Source organism: Python bivittatus, unplaced genomic scaffold (assembly GCF_059951505.1).
Source record: "Python bivittatus isolate LINGU-HERP-01145 unplaced genomic scaffold, Pbiv_v1 ctg000680_np1212, whole genome shotgun sequence".
Taxonomy (NCBI): Eukaryota; Metazoa; Chordata; class Lepidosauria; order Squamata; family Pythonidae; genus Python; species Python bivittatus.
This window is the reverse complement of record NW_028277095.1, coordinates 7,545,155-7,565,348: the sequence shown is the minus strand read 5'-3', so window position 1 is coordinate 7,565,348 and position 20,194 is coordinate 7,545,155. Positions and strand designations below refer to the sequence as shown.

General features: G+C 45.4%; 1 protein-coding gene across 1 annotated transcript; it reads left to right on the top strand.

Annotated features, from left to right (window-relative positions):
* The first annotated feature begins 278 nt into the window (after positions 1-278).
* LGI3 (leucine rich repeat LGI family member 3) lies at positions 279-19,241 on the top strand. The gene is made up of 8 exons (XM_007427103.3): positions 279-707; positions 5,983-6,054; positions 8,274-8,345; positions 9,328-9,399; positions 9,902-9,973; positions 11,165-11,334; positions 12,637-12,801; positions 14,995-19,241. The coding sequence occupies exons 1-8, from the start codon at positions 493-495 to the stop codon at positions 15,810-15,812; spliced, it is 1,656 nt and encodes a 551-aa protein (XP_007427165.2). The 5' UTR covers positions 279-492; the 3' UTR covers positions 15,813-19,241.
* Positions 19,242-20,194: the final 953 nt, after the last annotated feature.

Sequence of the window (20,194 nt, the reverse complement as noted above, 5' to 3'; positions counted from 1 at the left end):
TCTTTCTCTAAGCCGCAAAGTTGGGGTGAGGGTCGCCTGCCTCGCTTCCTAATAAGGAAGCTCTTCCCCAGCCCATTCGCAGCGGCTTGGTGGAGCTGCGGCGCATCCCTCCACGCGCCATGTGCTCTCCCCTTCGTCCCCCCTGCCCGCGACACTCCCCGGCGCCTCCCCGGCCCTGCTCTCGCCCCCCCTCGCCCGGGGCTGGCTTGGGCGAGCCCCCTCCCCCGCCGGCTCCCACCCCCACGCCAGGCGGCGGGCGGAGGAGCCAGCGCCGAGTTCCGCAGGGCTGAGGCGCCCAGCCTGCCAGTGGGGCTCCAGCAGCAGCAGCAGCAGCAGCCTGGCAACGCGCCGCGGACGCCGCGGAGGAGGAAGGCGGCTGCCCGAAGGCGCCTGCGGGGAGCCCCCCTCAGCCGGAGCAGCGGGGGCGTCGGGAGGCTGCGCAGGGCCCCGGGGTGCTTCGGCTGCCAGGGAGAAGAGCCGCGGGGAGAGGCGATGGCCGCTCTGCAGCAGCGCAGGGGAGCCTCCCCCGCGGGGCACGTTGTCCTCCTCTGCTCGCTGGGCCTGCTTTGCCTGGGGTCGCCGGCCCTCGCCCGCCGCGCGCCCAGGCCCCCCCCGTGCCCCCCGAGCTGCTCGTGCACGCGGGACACGGCCTTCTGCGTGGACTCCAAGGCGGTGCCCAAGACGCTGCCCCGAGACGTGATTTCGCTGTGAGTGGCAAAGCGAGTCCCCGGGGCCGGGGGGGGGAGGGGGCTGGTGTATTGGAACCGGGCAACAAGTCTTGGGGCGCACGGGCAGAGGGGGGACTTAGCGAGAGGTGGGCTTGGCTTTAGGGCGTCAGGAGAAAGGGAGAGGGAGGCACTCGCAGGACAAGTGGGGTGAGCCCAACATCTCAGAGCAGCACAGCCGCTCAGCTTTGGTGGAGCCCGGAATCCAGAAGGGGGGGGGGATATGTCACCCATCTGCTCCTGGCTGCTTTGATTCGTGAGAAGAGGGGACTTTCTGTCCATCCTCTTGGATGGGAGGCTGGAGATGGTGGCATCCCAGAGGGACCTCCGTTTCTTCTTGACCCTGGTCCCTCCTGCTCCGGAGGCTGCGAGGCTGAGCTGACTCCGCTGAAAAGTGGATTTGCAAAAGTTCTCTCTAGTGGAAGAGGGGCAGAACCTCTGGGATGCGCCACTTGATGCTGCAGCCATCAAGCGGTGACGGGGTCAGGTGCTTCCCAGCCTCCTCTTTTAATCTGAGGGAGCAAGAGTTCCTGGAAAAACCCACTTCTCTGAGACTTACCTGTTATTTTGAAGGTGGGGTGGAAAGATATGAGTCACTTGTTTTCCCCAGCAGGACCGTTAGTCAGCGTGTCGGCTCCTTTGCCACAACCAACATTCCCTCTGACCCTTCTCTTGCATCTGGATTAGGAACTCTGTGTGTGTGCGCGTGTGTGTGCAGGCATGCGTGTGCCTGGGCACATGCATGTGCACGCATGGGGGTGATTCTTGTGGATCTGTCTTTGGATCTGAAGCCCTGAGATGGGGACTTCCAATGTCTACTTTGGTACAAGCTCATGAATTATATTATGGCAGTTTCTTGCAGGCCAAAACATGGAACGCCTGCATGAAAAATGAAAAAATATATTGGGTCCTCCAAGTACTGCTTCTAATACACAGACACAAGAATCTCCATGTTCCTTTTCATTAAGCATGACAACATTTTTAGCATTTATGACTGAGGGCAGAAGAGAGGAAACTTGCTAGGCATACAAGCCATGTAGTGTGCGGAACAGGGCGATGGTCCTAGGATTAGAGCTACCCAAAGTCACATCTCTAGTCAACCATGAAAACTCTCCAGCTCTTGGCTTATTACGTTGTGGGAACCCAACTGTGCATTCGATAGACCCCAGACAGCCGTCTGTTGGGGATGCTTCAACTGAGGCAACTGGAAGACTAGATGGCTCTTTTCGACTCTAGGAAGTTCTAGGTCCTGTTACCTTTGCAGGTGTAAACTTGATGATCGTGGAAAATGCATGGATATCTGTATGCTGATTTGACTTGGCACGCATGGCATGTGAACATAGCAGCCAGGCTTGGTTAGGACAGATTTAAATTTTAGCATGGCATATGAAGCAAGTCAGGGCTCAATACGCTCTAGGATTTTTTCGGGGGTCCATTGGAAAAGAAAAGTACTGCACTTGATTAAAAATAGGATACAATTCCAACATACATTGGAAAATAAAATAAGAAACTTCTATATTCAGGGCCCACCAAATGCCAAAATTTGCACCTCAGTGGCATTGGCAGAGGTTCCATAAACACAGCTGTTGAGGTTGGCATCTGAACGCACAGCCTCTGATTATGCTGAAACGTTTTATGAACAACTCTGCAATTGTCAGAGCAATCATCATTTTTTTTAAAAAAATAGTTTCTACTCCCACTTGGAAAGTTGAGGATCAAATCTTAGGCCAGCATTGGAGTTTAAGCAAGCCATGGTTCTCCCATCCAAGGTGTTGGCACCTTCAAGATGGAAGCTACTTATTTGAGCTGATTATCAAAAGAATGGGGGGTTCACACAACACCATTAACCAAGTCAACAAAAGTTTTAGTGGCTGAGCTTGGCTTGTTATAAACTTGATTCGGATGGAGTTTTGTGTGAGTGTGTGTGCATGTGTGTGTTCCACCATTTTGTGCAAATCCAGCCTATTTGGTTCCTTTATGGCTGAATGGAAATTCCAACAATGAGAAAACTGGATCAGCCTAGAAGATCCTGGGGGTGTGCCAGGATGGCTAATTCAGAAGGATGTAACTGCTAATTGTCCATTTGTGGATATGGTTTGGAATATTATAAGTTGTGTGACCCGGATGGGCAGAGAAATTACCTGTTATTCCAAAAGGAAGTCCTTAGGAAGAGACGTTGTAGTGGTTTCCTGTATCTGAGGCACCTTCACACTGAAGGAGCAGGAGGAGGACAGGCTGAAACCAAGAGACAGAAGTTACAAGGAAGAGATTTTGTCTGGATGTCTAGAGAAACGTCCTAAGGATTACAACTCTTGACAGCAGAACGGCCCAGAAGAACAGGAGGCTCTGGGCTCTCCTTGGGAGACGCATTTCTGCAGAAGCCGGATGGTCATCTGTCAGAGATAATGGAGTTGCAGCGTCCTTCCCTAACAGCTTTTGCCCTGAGCAGTGGGTTGGAATAGATGACCTTCCAGGGTTTTTCCACTTCGTTGAATCTGCAGTTCTTTAGGGAGAAGCTACAACTTCAGTGCTGCCGAGGGATGTTTCTGGGATGTTTCTGCAGTACCGCACAATGCAAATCTGTTTTGATTGCATTTAGTTGGCATGCCCTTATGTTCAGATTGGGACCTCTGGGGTGTCCACAGGCTTTCCAACGGTCTTCCCGGCCAGGTTATCTTCAGAGGCGCTTGACTCCCATCAGCCCCAACTAGCAATAATCCTAAGAAGGCACCAACTCAATGTATAGTTTTCTTGGATTTGGACCTTGGTGCAAGGGAGCTGCAGGAACCTTTCAAAACTCAGGATACTAACCCACTCAGAAAAGCCCTCGAGGAGTATCTTCCTCCTTAAAAGCCAGAATTGCTGCAGCCCCTCCAGCTCAATGTATTCCCACCCACCAGAAACTGTTTGGACGCCTAGTGACGTTTCCCGAGAGGGTCCGTCTATGGGCCTGCATTGATTTGCTTAAGTGCTTTTGGAGCGCCTTGCCAAGGAGCGTTCATTCATCACAGCGGGGGAGAGAGCATTAAAGACTTCCTCTCCACCTTGCGACTGTCCCAGGGTTGCAGTTCTTCAGCTGCAGGACAGAGAGGAGCAGCAGCTCGGGGCGAAGGAATGGAGGAACCCTGGAAGGCGTACAGCATGCTCAGAAGTCAAGGTGGTGGCTGTGACTGTGTGATTGGCGCTGTGCATGTTTTTACCTGCATCACAGCCACCATCTTGACATCTGACCATACCCTGAAGGTAGCCCTAAAGGCTTACTTTACCATAAGAAAAAAGTGGGGAGACCACTCCTGCATTCACTAAGGTTCTGCAGAAGCTGGATACCTGGTGGCTCCTTCAGCGCGTCCACACCCAGGCATTTGGTAGAAGCCACGGGGACAACACATGGCGTCATGCAAGTTACTCCCACGAATTATGCAAATGACGTTGGCATAATTTCCCCCTTTCCCTCCATGGCGACTCTCACGCATTTCATGTAATTTTCTGGGAAGAATAGTTTGCCATTGATTCTGGAATATTTTTTTGAGTTTCTCAATCTATTATCGCCTGGTATTTCCTAAGGCTCTGTTCTAAATATTGAAATATTATGATTGATTTCAGTACTTTGGAAATATTATTATTTATTTACATATTAAGCATTATTGCTTATTTAACTAGTAGTGAACATTGTTAATTATTATTTATTCAAATGTTTATTATTTATTTGTGTTATGAAATATGATGAGATATCATTGCTTATTGTTAATTATTATTTGTTTTAATATTAGTTATTATTTATTTAAATATGATGAAATATGATGGAATATTATTGCTTATTCAAATATTAAATATTGCTAATTGTTATTTATTTTCATATTAATAAGTATCATTGTTTTAATATGAAATATTAATAAATGTTATTCTTTATTTTCACGTTAATACATATTAGTATTAATGCATGGTTAATATTATTAAGTATTGAATATTTTAAACATTAAACAGGTCTGACTCTGGTGAAGATTCAAGAACAGCCAGATTCAATGTGGTGCTGCCATCTAGCTGAGTAACATTCTGTACAGTTGATGGCTCAAGATTTTTTGGAAAAACAAGGCCTTGGTTGACCAAGGCATTGACTTATAGAAATATTACTGATTTTCGATAGCTGGGGGTTACCAGTTAGCAAAAGTGCCCATTTTAGGGGTTGTAACACATCCAGGCAAGGAGGCAAAAAATTAACACCGTCTTTAAATGTCGAGCACATCCCTTTTACGTCCGTCCTCAGGCTTGCTTAAGGAAGCGCTAAACATCGTCGTAACCCTAAGCCCCCACCTTCAGTTACAGGTCTGGGGGATGTCTGGAGAATGGATATGAAATCAGCTTAAGGCCCTTCCGACATGAACGTATGCGTCTGCACCATTCTGCTCACATCCCACAGCACCATCCTTGCACAGCTCAGCTGTTTTCCTGGGCAGACAATGCTTGGACTTCAGAGTCAAACCTATATCCCTGGGATCTTGTGGTGGTCTCCATCCAAGTCCCCCAGTAGCCAGGTCTGGCCCCTCTGCACTTTTCGAGATCAGACCCAAAGTTAAACATGAACCAGCAGTGTGAGGCAGTTACAAATACTGTCTTGGCATGCATCGAATTCAGGTCATGGAATGAATAAATGATTGGCCTACGTCTAGATCGGCGTTTCTCTACCTTGTTGGCTTTAAGATGCATGGGCTTCAACTCCCAGAATTCCCCAGCTGGCTCTCTCTCTGATTCTATGGTGAATAAGGGGCTGGCAAAAGCCACAGTGATACATGTCGGACGCTTTCCCACAAATGGTCTCATCTGGCCCATTTGCACTGACCTCATTTCATGCACAATGTCACCACCCCCATGTCCCCCCCCCCACAGATGCCCTTAAGCTTTCTTTGCTGGAAATGGGCTCCGGATGGGTTAAGCAAACTATGGCTTGGTTTTGATGGCTTGTCTTTTCCATAGCTTACTGAAGCAACTTGGACTGGCTTCGGGGGTCCTACAGCATGTTTTCCCACAAATCATGACTGACAGCCCCCGGGGTCTGTGTTCACAGGGAGTGCACCGAGCCAGAGGCAAGCTACCTATTCTAGTTTGCTACGAGGTGTGAACCAGAACCAGATCCAGATCCAACAGACTTGCGTTCTGGAAGACCGGTGGGCTTCCGACTGCGCGACCGCAGGCAGCCCAGCCACACGGCCTGGCTCTGCCTCAGCTCCCTGCCGATTTCCGTCCCTCTCCTCTTTTGCAGGACCCTGATCAACGCCGGCTTCAGCGAACTGAAGGAAGCTGCGTTTGCTCACCTTCCCTACCTGCAGTTCCTGTACGTCTCTCTGCTCACCTGTTGCTTGAAGAGGGAGAAGGGGGCCCCTGAAGTGACAGGGCAGGGCCCACACCAAGGGGCTCCACCAGTGGAGTGCCTGCCTAGGACAGGGCTAGCTGTTTGGCCCAGGGGATTTCTCAGGAGCTGGCAGGAGGGCAAGAGATCCCGTGCTCTTAAGAGTGATGGCAGCAAATGAGCCTTCCTTTCCGGTGCTATTGCATTCCCCCAAGTAGTGAGAAGACCTTTATGTCTTGGCTCACCAGTAGGTGGTGATGCCTCCTCAGGAGGTCTCTGGGCCCAGAGGCAGGCATTTGAGGGAAAGCCCCAGTCACATCTGTTTCAGTTTAGGGGTTGCCCTTCCAGGCAAGAGTTGGCACAGCCCTTTCCAAGGATGAGGCCCTTTTTCCAAGCATAGTTAAGTCCACGTCTTGCTCGGTCTCACTTTCGAAGGAGGAAAGGAAGCCTGGAATCAGAATTTGGTATCTGCAGGTGGCAAGGAACAGGATGCTGATAACAAGCTGGAGCTAATTCAAGAGAGAGAGGCCCATTCCTGGCCCAGGAATGAGTATTCAAGAAATGTCCTTGAAAAAAATGGAGACTCACATTTTTGACATTTTCTGATCTAGCTTTGTGCCTGGATGCCAGTTTCTTAGAAGTGGCCAAGAACTCCATTGTCTAATTAAGGACTACATATGCCCTTTCTTGCACTCTGCAGATCTGGCCAACCTCAGCAACTTTAAGACGTGTGGACTTCAACTCCCAGAATGCTGGCTGGGGAATTCTGGGAGTTGAAGTCCACCCATCTTAAAGTTGTCAAGGTTGAGAAACACTGGCATAGAGAGAAAGGAGTAGTAACAAAGAATGTTGGAGCCCATGGGTAAGGGAGTCAAAAAAGTCAAGATGGAGTATAATCACATGATCAAAGCCCCACTCCTTGTAATGTGTGTCCCAGTGTAGTGTATACAATAAATACCATTGTATCGAAATAACATATGGTACTAAAATGGAGCAATATGACTAGATTTATATGTTAAAGTTTTATATTAACATTTTATGGACCTGCTTTTAGTTTTGTATGGCACCTTTTATTTCCCAAGTCTCAATAAAGCCAAATAAAAAGACTTGAGACGAGGCTTCTTTAAGATAACAGATGTATTTTGATCAAGACACAGCTGGGTGACCCCAATCAACACATTCACAAGAAATGTTGATGAAATCACACCTCACAACACAAACATCAGAGACTTTATAGACATGTAAATCTGTAATCAGATAGTACATCCCCTCACACCCATACAAGGGATTTTTGGGACGGTCTGAGCAAGTGAAAGGTGGTTCTTAGGAAGGTAAACTTAAATGTAACTTATTCTTCTGGTTACCAAGAGAATGGCATACAAGATTTTTCTTATCTTTTCTCTCTGGAATGCAGGGCCCCACGACTGTTGCAAAAGCTTGGTAAAACAAACAACTTGTATTCATCTAATTGTTTCTTCGAAGACAATCGGGCATTCAGCAAAGAGATAAGGGGGGGGGGGAAGAAGAAACCAGTGCTCTTTACAAAGCAAAAGCAAGTTAACCCTTTAGAAATAAAATAGAGTGCACTGTTACAGGTATGGTTAAACATTATGTGAAGCATATATATATACTGTACATATATAAAATATAAAATTGTGTATATATATAGAATATAAAATTGTGTATCAAAATAATGCCCTTCAGTTTTAACAAATGTTACTCGCCTATTCATTATCCTGTATATCTTTTTCTCATTTTACTAGCACCGCTATATTTTTGGTTGTACTTGATTGTATCTCCTATTGTTATACTTCTCAATAAATATATACCCCCAAAAAAGGACAAGAAAAAGTCATGCAAAATATAACAGAAGGATCAAAGCCCTGCTCCTTTTCATGAGCATCCCAGTGCATATAAAAAAGGGTGGGGCTTTGATCATGCAATCGTGGACACCATCTTGACTTTTGGGACCCCCCCCAATATCTCTGGTAGAACCAAAGTGTGTGTTAGGGCTAATTAAGGCCCCCTAAATGCAACCATTCAACTGAAACTAAATTAAAAAGGAGACCCGTTCTTCCTTTTGCAAGAACTTTTAAAACCACCGTCAGCGCTGTCTAGGAAATTGTGAACAAAGTGTGGGTGGGCTGTTTTGTCGCTCTCATATTACCTCCTGACCGGTCTTGACCCTTGATTCTTTCTTGCAGCTTGCTGAATTCCAACAAGTTTTCCTTGATCAGAGACAACGCGTTCACGGGACTTTCACACCTGCAGTACCTGTACGGAACATTGGCAGCCGTTCTCCGGCCCTTAGTCAGAGCGTGGGGTGACACGGCAAACTTTTCGGGGGAGAATGAGGGCCTGCAAACCTGATGTAGGGTTAGAATGTGGTGTTCTAGGCTGGAGAAGTTGAGAAGAGTTACAGAGAAGACCTGGAAGTCACCTACCACACACAGACACATTGGAAGAGGCGTAGCAACCTTGGATCTAGCATAGGAGACATTCCTCTCCCTTCTCAATTGTAGCCCCTAGTTCTTCCTCTTCAGCATAAAAACTACAAGTAGACACCTCCCCATTAGAATCAGAAGATCTTCCTCGGGCATATGCTGAGCCAACTCTGCCTGTAGCAATATCCGTACTTCTGCTAATGATCTTCTATAGCAGTTTTTCTCAACCTTGGCCACTTGAAGATGTGTGAATTTCAACTCCCAGAATTCCCAGCCAGCATGCTTTAAGATATGACTTCAGCTCCCAGAATTCCCAGCCAGCATGCTTTAAGAGGTGTGGACTTCAGGTCAATGGCTGGCTGTGTCTGTTCTGTAGACACAAATATTGGGTCTCTCTTTCTGCTCCAGTGTTGGTTACAGGACACTTGCATTGTGATACCAATCAAATCCCACCCAGGGTTTTTGCCATGAAGCGAGTATAGCTCATCTATTAGGGAGATGGAACATCTGTCCTAGGAGTGTTGGCTCTGGGCATCTGCTGCCTCTGTATTTTAGCCAAAGTGTCATGGAAGGGGGAGACTCTGCTATTGGTTGGCAATTTCAGAGGAGGAAGGGATGTAAGCTAAGGAGCAGGCTTGTGGTTGAAGGACGAGTGGACCTTCTTTAGTGGAGGTTGAAGGACGAGTGGACCTTCAGGTGAAGGGAAATGGGATTTGTTCTTAGAGGAAAATATGGGGGTGGGTGGGTGATGGAGAAAATAGAGGGGGAACCTTACCAAAACATGCTCCCTTGTCATCTTGTTCTTTTTCCTCAGGTTCATTGAGAACAATGACATCCGGTCTCTGTCGAAAAATGCCTTTCGTGGGCTGAAGTCACTGACACATCTGTGAGTTTTCTCTTACACAAATGCACACAGCCCATTTCACACACATCTGGCTAAAGAGTGTCTTTGACTTTCTCTGGAGCTTAAGATAATTTTTCTCTTTTGATAGCAAGTCATAGAAAACATGATATCTATCCTCATGGTAATCAGGACCTCTGAGATGAATCAGGTCTTCTGATTTTTGGAAGAATTCTTCCCTTGTGATGGAGGCTTCTGTTTTTCTACTTCATTTTCAGGGTTTTAGAATTTCTCTATCTTAAATGGATGGATGGAGTATTTTTGAACCTGTTTGCTTGCTGCAAAGTGGAAGAGAGGGCTGAGATTTTTTTTTCAATTGCACGACTCTTCATCACCCTTAAAAAGGATGAACATTTGCACATTAAAGAATCTTTCAAAAAACCTAGTTGCAGCCTGTCCTGCAAGTCTCTCTTTCATTGTTCAGCCTTAATGTGAGGATAATGAAATGTTTGGCACAAAACAATTCTCCTTTCTTCTTTTCTTTCAGATCTTTGGCCAATAACAACCTGCAGACGCTGCCCAGAGATCTCCTGAAGCCTTTGGATATCCTTAGTGATCTGTAAGGCTCTCTTTGGTTGGGAATACTTTAAAAATAACAGTAACAGGAATAATAGCTTATGGGTGTCCATTAGGGATACTAGGTGGGCAAGTGACATCATGGGCAACATGACATCATCATGCAAATTACACAAATTGCATAATTTGTACCATTTGCACATTGACCTCATGATGCATGCAACCTCATTGTGTATTCTACCAGAGGCCTACGATAATCTAATTCTTTCTGGAACTGGAAATTTATTTGGGGCTCTGTCTACCCATATGATTCTTAATTTCATCAACAGAAGGTCATCAAGAGTGTATCCAAAATATAGTTAACAGAACTAATGTGAAGGCTTTGGGTGAAACAAGCCAACTGGGACAATTTAAGTCAAAGTTCCAAAATCAACTGATGTAAATAATGAATGGAATATGAGGGAATATGGTTTAAACTCACTTCTATTATGTTTTCACTGAAACTACAGAGACCTAGCAACATGAATGTGTCACTTAAGTACGACTGGATAGTATTCCAGGTTTTTAAAGTTATAAGTTGCATATTTGCTTAGCCGGACTTCATAGCTATTGAGAACAAATGTGTTGGAAGTGAGAGAACTTCCCCAGAGGACCCCAGAGCAGGGAACAGGGCCAGAAGACATTGACTTAATTGGCTATAGATAGAGACTTTTCAGATATGTAACAGGATGAACCAAACCTTAATGTGTGTAACACAAAACATTCCGTGAAAAAAAAGGACAGTACTGTATTGGGCTATGTCAGGGATTGTGCAACATTCTATGTTCTCATCTCCTGCTGATTAAATTACCAGGAACCAGTTCAGGAATCCTCCCAACTTAGATGGCAAACAACGAGGTCATAACATTCTCCAACCATGTATATGGTTTAGCTTGTAAAGAGTACCCCACCAATGATAAGTTTATGGTTCAATACACAAATGCAGCAAATGGATTAGTTCAGTAAAGCAAGTTGTATGAAGGCAGCTCTTGATGGGTCTTACTATCAAAGAGAAAGATGGGCCATTAGTGCTAGAACCAAATTTACATTTCTAGTTTGGCCCCATGGGAGAGCTGACCCCCATTTCCACACTTGGTTTGTCTACAAACCAGTTTTTTGGGGGACTGTGGGGCCTTGTCTTTAGAGTGGAGTTGGAGAAGTTCAATGATGGTCCCTACATTTTCCCTTCCCATAGAGACCTTCGGGGCAATTCTTTGACCTGTGATTGCAAGATCAAATGGCTGGTAGAATGGATGGAGAACACCAACGCAAGTGTGCCTGCTGTTTTCTGTGGTGGTCCACCTCAGTACCAAGGCCAGAAGATCCGAGAGCTCCCTCTGAAGGACTTGGACTGCATCACCACAGGTAGGAATGGATGTCTTCGCATGACTGCCTAAGAAATGGGATCATACACCAGGTCAAGGATTTGATTTATCAGAGTTACACATGTGTTCTCCAGCTGCCTCTGGGGCTCAGAGTGAGGTTGCCATCATTTTTTTCCTTGACAACCACCATGCATTTGTAAAAGCTATCTAGAAAAGTGAGAATGTGTTGGTGAAACTTCTCCTATTTCCACTACTTTCTGCTAGGAGAAGTCACAGGCTCAGGGATGAATTCATTTGTAAAAGTAAAGGATTTTAGGTCAGTTAACTTAACAAGTATTATTGACATTATTTGACAGATTTTCAGGGAGGCTACTGGGATTTCTAAAGAAAAAGGAAACAAAAAAGATTGCATATAAAAAATGAGCCCCGGGTGCCAAAATCTGCCTTATGATCAACTGGTGTTTCAAACAGAGTACATAAAGGACAAATTATGTTCAAATAAAGGACCTCATCTGATTCTGACACTGACATTATGTGATATCTAAAGAGGCCTTCCTGGTGCTATTGTTATATCCTTCATTACCAGGAAAAATATTGTTCAGTCTGAAATAATATATAACTTTGAGGAAGTCTTATTTTTTAAATGCTTATTGTATTGCCTTATTGCAAAACCATATGAATTGTACACTGTTGTAATAGGGCTAAAGTCGTCGTGTATTTATGTAAAAAGGGGGGAAAGACTGCATATTAAAATGGACCAGTATTTTAAAAAGCATAACAGCATAGTACTGGGCAAAAATAGAACAACGCAATTTACTGGATCAGATGATATCCAACCAGTGGTTGAAAATAGTTGAAAAGCTGCACAATTGGAGAGCACGTGTTTTGGGAAAGGTGGTACCAAGGTGGCATCTGAGTATGGCACCATGACTGCTGCCTTGGAACGGGTCTTTGGGAAGCAAGGGGCAAGACTCGGCGGAGGCCGTTAATAAAATAAGTACAAATGAAAAGTTTTGAAGGGACTATGCTGGTAACACTCAAGGCTTTGGTGCAAGGGAAGTCAGGAGTATCTGCAGGAGGGGTCGAAACAGTCTAGAGGGCAGCTATGCCCACAAGATTGAAGCCCCATCCTCTTTTTACATGCATTGCATATAAAAACAGAGTGAGCCTTTGATCAAGTGGTCATGGCCACCATCTTGAATTTTTTGACCTCTATTGTGAATGCCTCTGGCTCAAGACGATCCTTGGATGGAAACCCCATTTTGTGGTTGTGGTATCTTGATTGTAAATTCCTCCAGGTTTTACGGGGGCCACATAAACATGACTGGTTCTTCCCCCCCAGACTTTGTGGTCCACCAGGTTCTGCCTTTCCAGTCTGTATCTGCTGAGCCCTTCATGTATTCCAGTGACCTCTACGTGGCTCTGGCCCAGCCAAGCTCCAGCAGCTGCACCATCCTGAAGTGGGACTATGTTGAGCGCAAGCTGCGAGACTTTGACCGCATCCCTGGTAAGGCACATCTGCAGGGCAAAAGGGGACATTGTTCACCCTGGTGTGGTTGGAAGGCCGCTGATTGGGCACACGTAGCATGGGAAGGGTTGAGGACCCATTCATGGTGTGGGCTGAGAAACCTTTAGGGAGCAAGGTCACATCAGGCTGTCAAAAAGAGACTCCCTGCACAATTATTTAAAAGACTGATATGGCTGCCTATCGCAACCATTTAGAACAAGAATAACACAAATAAATACATAAATGACCACCATGAGCAATGTAATGCCATGCTATCAAGGTCTGACTCAGAACTGCCCCCCCAAATATACAAACCATCATACAAACTAGTCTCGCCAATTATCCTGGTCCAAGGCTTGGTCAAGTCTTTAAGGCTTTACAGAGGCCAAGAGGGAGCAAGCCATCCAGATCTTGGGAGAAACATTATTCCATAAGGCAGATATTGTGGCAGGAGAAACAGGCCTTCTGCTTCCCACTTGACATCGCTGCTTTATAGAAGAGATCCAGAACTTGTGTTGGATCTGATGCAGTGGGTTGGATGAAGCTTCTCAAACTCTAACTAGCTTTGCTGCATTCTAAAAGCTCAAGTCCATGTCGGCTGGGAAGACCATGCTGGCCCAGAATTCTGGGAGCTGTAGTCCAACCTCTTCAAAGGGTGCAAGATTAGGGAAGGTTGTATTACACCTACTGTACGCATTTTCACCAACACCCATTCTTGTGGGGGGTGGGGGGGTGATGCAGGAGAGGCTGGGATGGAATGGGGGCATCTACAAGGAGAGTAAAAAAATTCAAGATAACCTTACAATCAAAGCCTCCTTGACTTTCTTTGAAACTGTCCCCCCTGGGCAGATGTCCTAGACAAAATGGCCTGGTTGATATATTCCACTAAGCCATGATTTGCTTAACCACAGACACCTGAGGTGCTTCAAAGACTGTGCTTAAGCCTTTGTGGAAGGGGAGCATCTCTTTGAAGATCTGCACAGCCGTAAACATAGTTTATTGATTGACCAGGTACCCACAATAAGCTAAGCCATAAAACCTGGTTTATATGCTACAGTTGCTGGATTCATACAAAGCAGTGAACTCAACCCAAACAAATCCCCTATGGCTACGTGATTAGAAACTCAACTATTCTTTCATTTAAGGCCACCTTTCTTGATTTGAAGTTGGTTGTCTTAACCGCTCTACTCATCCAGTTCTTTAGCTCTCAGGGCAAAAAGGGAAATTTGCAGCTGTTTCTTGCCTGGAAGGTAGAAAATTCTGTCTTGTCGTCCAGCATTAGGACCACAGAGTCCAAAGGAGAACTTCTGGAGAACATTCCTCACTTCTGGAGATCCCCCCCCTCCCTCCCTCCCTCCCTCCCTCCCTCCCTCCCTCCCTCCCTCCCTCCCTCCCTCCCTTCCTTCCTTCCTTCCTTCCTTCCTTCCTTCCTTCCTTCCTTCCTTCCTTCCTTCCTTCCTTCCTTCCTTCCTTCCTTCCTTCCTTCCTTCCTTCCTTCCTTCCATGATGCTCCATTCCAAAATGTGTCTAAGCGGTTTACAGAAGTAAAATAGAAAGAATTCAGAGAAAAAGAAATAACTCTCCCAAACCCAGTAACACTTTACTTTCCAGCTCTTGATGCACTGTGGAAATCAGCCCTAGCAACAATCACATACTGCAAACAATTGTTACAGAATGTTCACTTCTGTTTTCTTAACATTATTTCACATTAAGTTTAAATGGCTTGCCTTTGGTTTTTGACTTTTTGCACTGGCTGACAATGCCTTCGACAATGAGTCTTCTCCCCAGTCCACCTCTTAAAAGGCACAGAGAGCAGAACCTGACCCTTTCCATCATTAGGCTTTCAAAGGAGCCTATCCAGATGTGTTGTTGCTCAGATATGTTAGACCACAGCTCCCAATTACCACAACTGGGGGTGATAAGGGTGGCAGATGCATATCTCTGCAGGTGCTAGATTAAGAAATTCTATTTGGAAGGTCCCAAGGTCACTATTTAGGTATCATGTATTTAAAAGATAATAGTGTTTTGGTCAGACGAGAATTCTCAGCACTCGACTCCCATCCTCTTCCACCAGCTTGTTCACCTACTCAGATTGGCACAGAAAGTGCTTGTGCTCCTTGCAATGCAGCGGTGCTCATGGAGAGTGCCTGTTTTCTGTTTTCTGTGCTGATGCTTCCTACTTCTCTCTTGCAGCTCACTCAGCTGTTTACTGCAAACCAATTGTGGCAGAATCCCACCTGTACATCGTGGTGGCTCAGCTTTTTGGAGGCTCCTATATTTACCGCTGGGACACCAACATTGACAAGTTCATTAAGATCCAAGATATTGACAGCCAGAAGATCCGAAAGCCCAATGACATTGAGGCCTTCCAGATTGATGGCGAGTGGTTCTTTGTCATTGCCGACAGCTCCAAGGCGGGCTCCACCAGCCTCTATCGCTGGAACCAGAACGGCTTCTATTCCCACCAGGACCTGCATTCATGGCATCGTGACACAGATGTGGAGTACCTAGAGGTTGATGGGAAACCCCGACTGATCATCTCTAGCAGCTCCCAGGCCCCTATCATCTACCAGTGGAATCGCTCACAGAAGCAGTTTGCCCACCTGGGGGATGTTGCAGAAGTGATGGATGTTCAGATGGTCAAGCATTTCCAGATAAAAAGAGACAACTACCTGTGTCTGAGCCGTTACATTGGAGATTCCAAGGTGGTCAAGTGGGAAGGGCTGCGATTCACAGAGGTGCAGACCTTGCCCTCTCGAGGCTCCATGGTGATGGAGCCCTTCCAGATATCTCAGCAACATTATATGGCTCTGGGTAGTGACTTCTCCTTTACCCACATCTACCTTTGGGATGAAGACAAGCAGAAGTTTGTGAAGTTTCAAGAACTCTCTGTCCAAGCTCCACGAGCTTTCCAACCCATCCCTTTAGAGGACATGAGTGTCCTCCTAGCCCCCAGCTTCAAGGGGAACACACTGGTTTACAAGCATATTGTGGTAGACCTCAGCTTGTAGGATGGATGAACGATTCCTCCTCACTTCTCCCCAACATGCACCACACCAGACCTGCTATTCTGCTGAAAGCACTTGCAGCATTCAGTGGCAATTGACCATGGTAATCACTTGGACACAGTTACTTTCTCTCTTTTGAATCTTGTTCAAGCATTCCTTCTGTTCCTCATAAATCCTATAGAATATGAATGGACCTTATCAACTTGGGCATATTTGCAAGACCCCTGGATTGCTTGCTTCTGGGTCCATGCAACAGAAAACACATTTCTTCACCGAGGCCCAAATTTAGTTGCCCAAGTGTGAGCACTGCAACAATTGCACATAAATTGTGTATAGAGACACACATTAGTGTATCCTCACAGTATATCCTATCTCCTCTAGTATATCCTCACAGCTTATTGAATCCTTTTACACATATGCAAATGACTTTTGGAGGTGCTCCTTTGATGAGTGCATGAATTGGTGTCTTAGGTAGCAATTGGTTACCCTCAAAATAATTACAAGGATCTTCCATAGATCATATTTTAGTCTGAAATTGCCATATTTTGTTCCTTTGTGTTTACAGGGCACTACTGGTCACTGTCACTAAATCACTGTTCTGCTTCTTTCACCTCTGCTGCTTCTATGGTTTTTCTTGGGAGGCAATGGAGAAGACATTTCATAAAACCCAACTTTGCAAGGAAGGAATGGAAGAGCAATACAGGTAGTCCTTGATTAGCGACTGCCTCATTTAGCGACTGTTTGCAGTTATGACGATGATGAAAAAGTAACTTTGCAACCAATCCTCGCATTTCTGACCTTCACGGGTCTGTAAAGCAAAGGAAAGCTGAAGGAAGATCATAAGCACAGTTGCTGTTTAACTTAGCAACTGCTTTGCTTAACAACTGAGTTGCAGGTCCCAATTGTGATCGCTAAACAAGGATGACCTCTATAAAGCATTCTCATTCTACTCATCTATCTTTTTTGGAGTGTGTGGGAGGGGCGGTTTGGGGTCCCAAGCAAGATTTGTGGTGGCTAATTGAATCCTACCACCTTCCCCTTTCATTTCAGAAAACTTATACCATTACCTTTCCAAATGCCATGTTAGCAATATGGTTTTTTTTAAAAAAGCATGTTTTAATTTGGACTACATTTTTCTGCCTATTTTAAAAATATTAAATAGTCCCCGAATGGCACTTCTAAACAAAAGAAGTCTTTGAGCATGAATTAAAAATGGAAACGGAGTAAAATCCTCTCCATGCCTGCTGAGAAGAAAGTCCCGTTGTGCATTTTTTTTAAAAAAAATTAAATATATTCAAATCTGTTGCTCCTTTTCCATCCACAGTGCATACCTACAGGTGTGGAAAAACGTAACAAGAGGGGTGCAAACCCCCTGTTCCAGTTCCAAATTTTGGCAGAAGAGATAGCAGTTCTTATTTGGACTTATATCTGGGATCTTATATTCCAGTCAGATATTAGAATCCTGGGGGAAGGAATGTAGATGGCTAATCTGAGGGTCACCCTTCCACCCTGATCCCATGACTACAAGAAGCGAGAAAAACCCTACTCTGATGGCAGAAATTTCTGGACGTGTCCTGTTAATACCTTTTCTTTCTTTCTTTTTTTTGAGAACCTCATCTTTAATCTGCTTTAATCTCCCTCAATCCATCTGAAAAATCTGTACTATCTAGAACAGTGTTTCTCAACCTTGGCCACTTAAGATGGGTGGACTTCAACTCCCAGAATTCCCCAGCCAGCATGGCCAAGGTTGAGAAACACTGAACATTGTACTCCTAATATCAGGTGATTACATCTGAAAACGCTCAAAAACGACTCCAATGAACTTTTTAGTTTTACCTGATAATATCAGCCAATAACAAGTGGCTGATATTGGTGTCCACATGGGAAGAGAGGCATTGGTTCTTCTGCAGATGATGCACCTATGCTGTCATCATCCATCACTTGTCACTAACTATGAGGTTATAGGGGATATGGTACATGTTGCACCTCCTGTTCCCTTGGACCACAACATTGACAGCTCCTCTTTACATTCTGGACTTTCCACTGCTTCTCCATCTCAAAGGATGAGATGCAGTTGATGTCCTGTTCAGAAGACTTTCTAATAAACCCTCATCTCTATATCTGTAATGTTGGTTTCATGAGGACAGAGCTTGGTTGGTGCTCTGTGTGGGCAGCTTTTCATTTTTAGTTGGGTGATCTGCGTAGTCTTGATTTCCAGCTGCAGACCTAAAGGGTTCACCTGTTCAGGTAATGTGTTCATGTGTGGAATGGACCATGAGGACACTAGTGGTAGTCTTTCCTCTCTCCAGGCTGTGAATTTGCAGCAAGGAGCCTTTGCAGACATGTGAAGCTTAACTGTGAGGACCCACTCACTGCTGTTGGTGTGCTGTGGTCTACATTCTAATATATCATCTGATCAGATTCAATTTTACCAAGAGGCCTTTAACCATATGATCTCCTCTTTCATAAATTAGCCACCCCTAGTTTGTCATAATAGCATTTTGTAACAGGTACCTACTGCACACTCTCCAAATGGTGTAATATGTAGTTTGGCCATTATCCCTATATAATATATTTCAATGGGATTTTTCAGTGATAGCTGATGTTTGGCCTTTGCCAGTCCACACAGAATCAACCAGAACCCAAACTAACTGTCCATTTGAGTGATCCACTTCCTCATTCTGTGTGGGTCACTCTGGCAGAAAAGGATCTCTAGTTCCCCTTCCTATTCTTGTGCACAAATAGGACTTAAACGGCAGCATGAGCAGCTGATGACGAGCTGTGCCTTTAGCATCACAATTTTGTCTGCAAGTTGCTGATATTTAGAAGTAAAGAGTACATAACGCTTGGGGGGACAGTTGCCCCAGGCCCCACCCAAGGAAGAGGCCCACCCATTGTTCAGGATTTAGAAATGATCTGATGGGTCAATAATTTTCATTGAAGTCATTAAAGGTAAGTTAATGTTAAATATCATGGCCAGGAATAATTTAAATATTTAGTTAAATATCACACCAAGAGTTATTTCAATATTTTAGATTTGCCCACAGATCTCTCCCATCTATCAGATGTTGAATTCAATGGGCAAAAAACAATGGGGAAAAATGTCCATGTCCTGGGATGTGAAGAGTGATGTTCACTGGCTCTTCTAATTCTTAAATCTGCACAATTTCCATTGTAAGAAAGTTACATTTCCAGCTTTTGCAGCCGCAGAAACAAAGAGTGATGAAAGTTAAAGGTTAGAAATCAAGGGCAAAAGGAAATGAGCCGAATTAGGGCACAAAGAATAATTGTGCTTCTCTGCTCCCTTAACTTCATGATCTCTAAGCTCATTCTCAGATTCCCGGAGTTTGCATTTCCTCTGAAGCGAGAAGGAATGTATGCCAGGATGACTGTTGCAATAATCGTGATAATGTGCACCTAATTTATTATGCAATTAAAATATCTGACTTTAAAAGCAGTCTCTTTCTCATTTCTTTCACACAGCTATATGCAGATTGCAAAGACGAATATATTCAGTTCTTATATCAGTCCCCCTCATTACTTCAAGATGGGCCAGAAAAAGAACCTCTCCCCCAAAAAACTGAATAGTCATTCAAAGAAGGAAAAGATTGAAATCCAGGTTACTTTTGTATTTTTAAATGGTATTATATAAAAAATCCCCTCTCACCCCATGAGTGGTCTGTGTCTTCCTCCGTCTCGGGTCCTCTGCCAGAGCCTGGGAGTTGGAGGGTCCTGCGCAGGATCTGGGCTGCTCCTAGCCCTGCCCTCTTCTGAAGAGAGAGCTTGGATGTTGCTCCTGGGATCTGTGGGAGCCCCTCGCCCAGCTTAGGAGCCCCAGCCCCAGTGGCTCCTACCACCACTGGGACCCCTTTGGCCTTGGCTTTCCACATCCTCTCTAGTTCCTCCTTCAGGCCCTGGTCCTTCTCCCGCTTCTCATACTCCTCCTTCCTGAGGTGGCTGCCACTTGGCACGCTTCATCTATCACCACCACTGTCTTCTGGTCCTTGTCTGCTACCACGATGTCTGGTTGACTGGCCAGTCCCTGCCTGTCCATCTGGATCTGGAAGTCCCACAGGATCTTAGCCCTGTTATTCTCCACGACCTTCTATGGAATCTCCCATCTGGATTTGGGAGGGTCTAGCCCATACCTTGTGCATATGTTCTTGTACGCAATGCCAGCTACTTGGTTGTGCCATTCAGTGTTCCTGCCTGCATCTTACACCCTGCCACTATGTGTTGGGCTGTCTCTGAAGCTTCTCTGCACATTCTGCATCTGAGTCCGGGGAAGGTGGTACCCTTCAAGAGAAGGACTGGATGTTCTCCTTCCTCCCAAGCTTCTTGATAGCCATTTTTGATGTGCTCCATTGCCTTCTGCAGTGACATCA

Coding starts and splice junctions, on each gene's coding strand:
- LGI3 (XM_007427103.3), top strand. CDS start 493: ATGGCCGCTCTGCAGCAGCGCAGGGGAGCCTCCCCCGCGGGGCACGTT. Junction 8,346..9,327: donor CTTTCACACCTGCAGTACCT/GTACGGAACATT, acceptor CTTTTTCCTCAG/GTTCATTGAGAACAATGACA. Junction 11,335..12,636: donor CTTGGACTGCATCACCACAG/GTAGGAATGGAT, acceptor CTTCCCCCCCAG/ACTTTGTGGTCCACCAGGTT.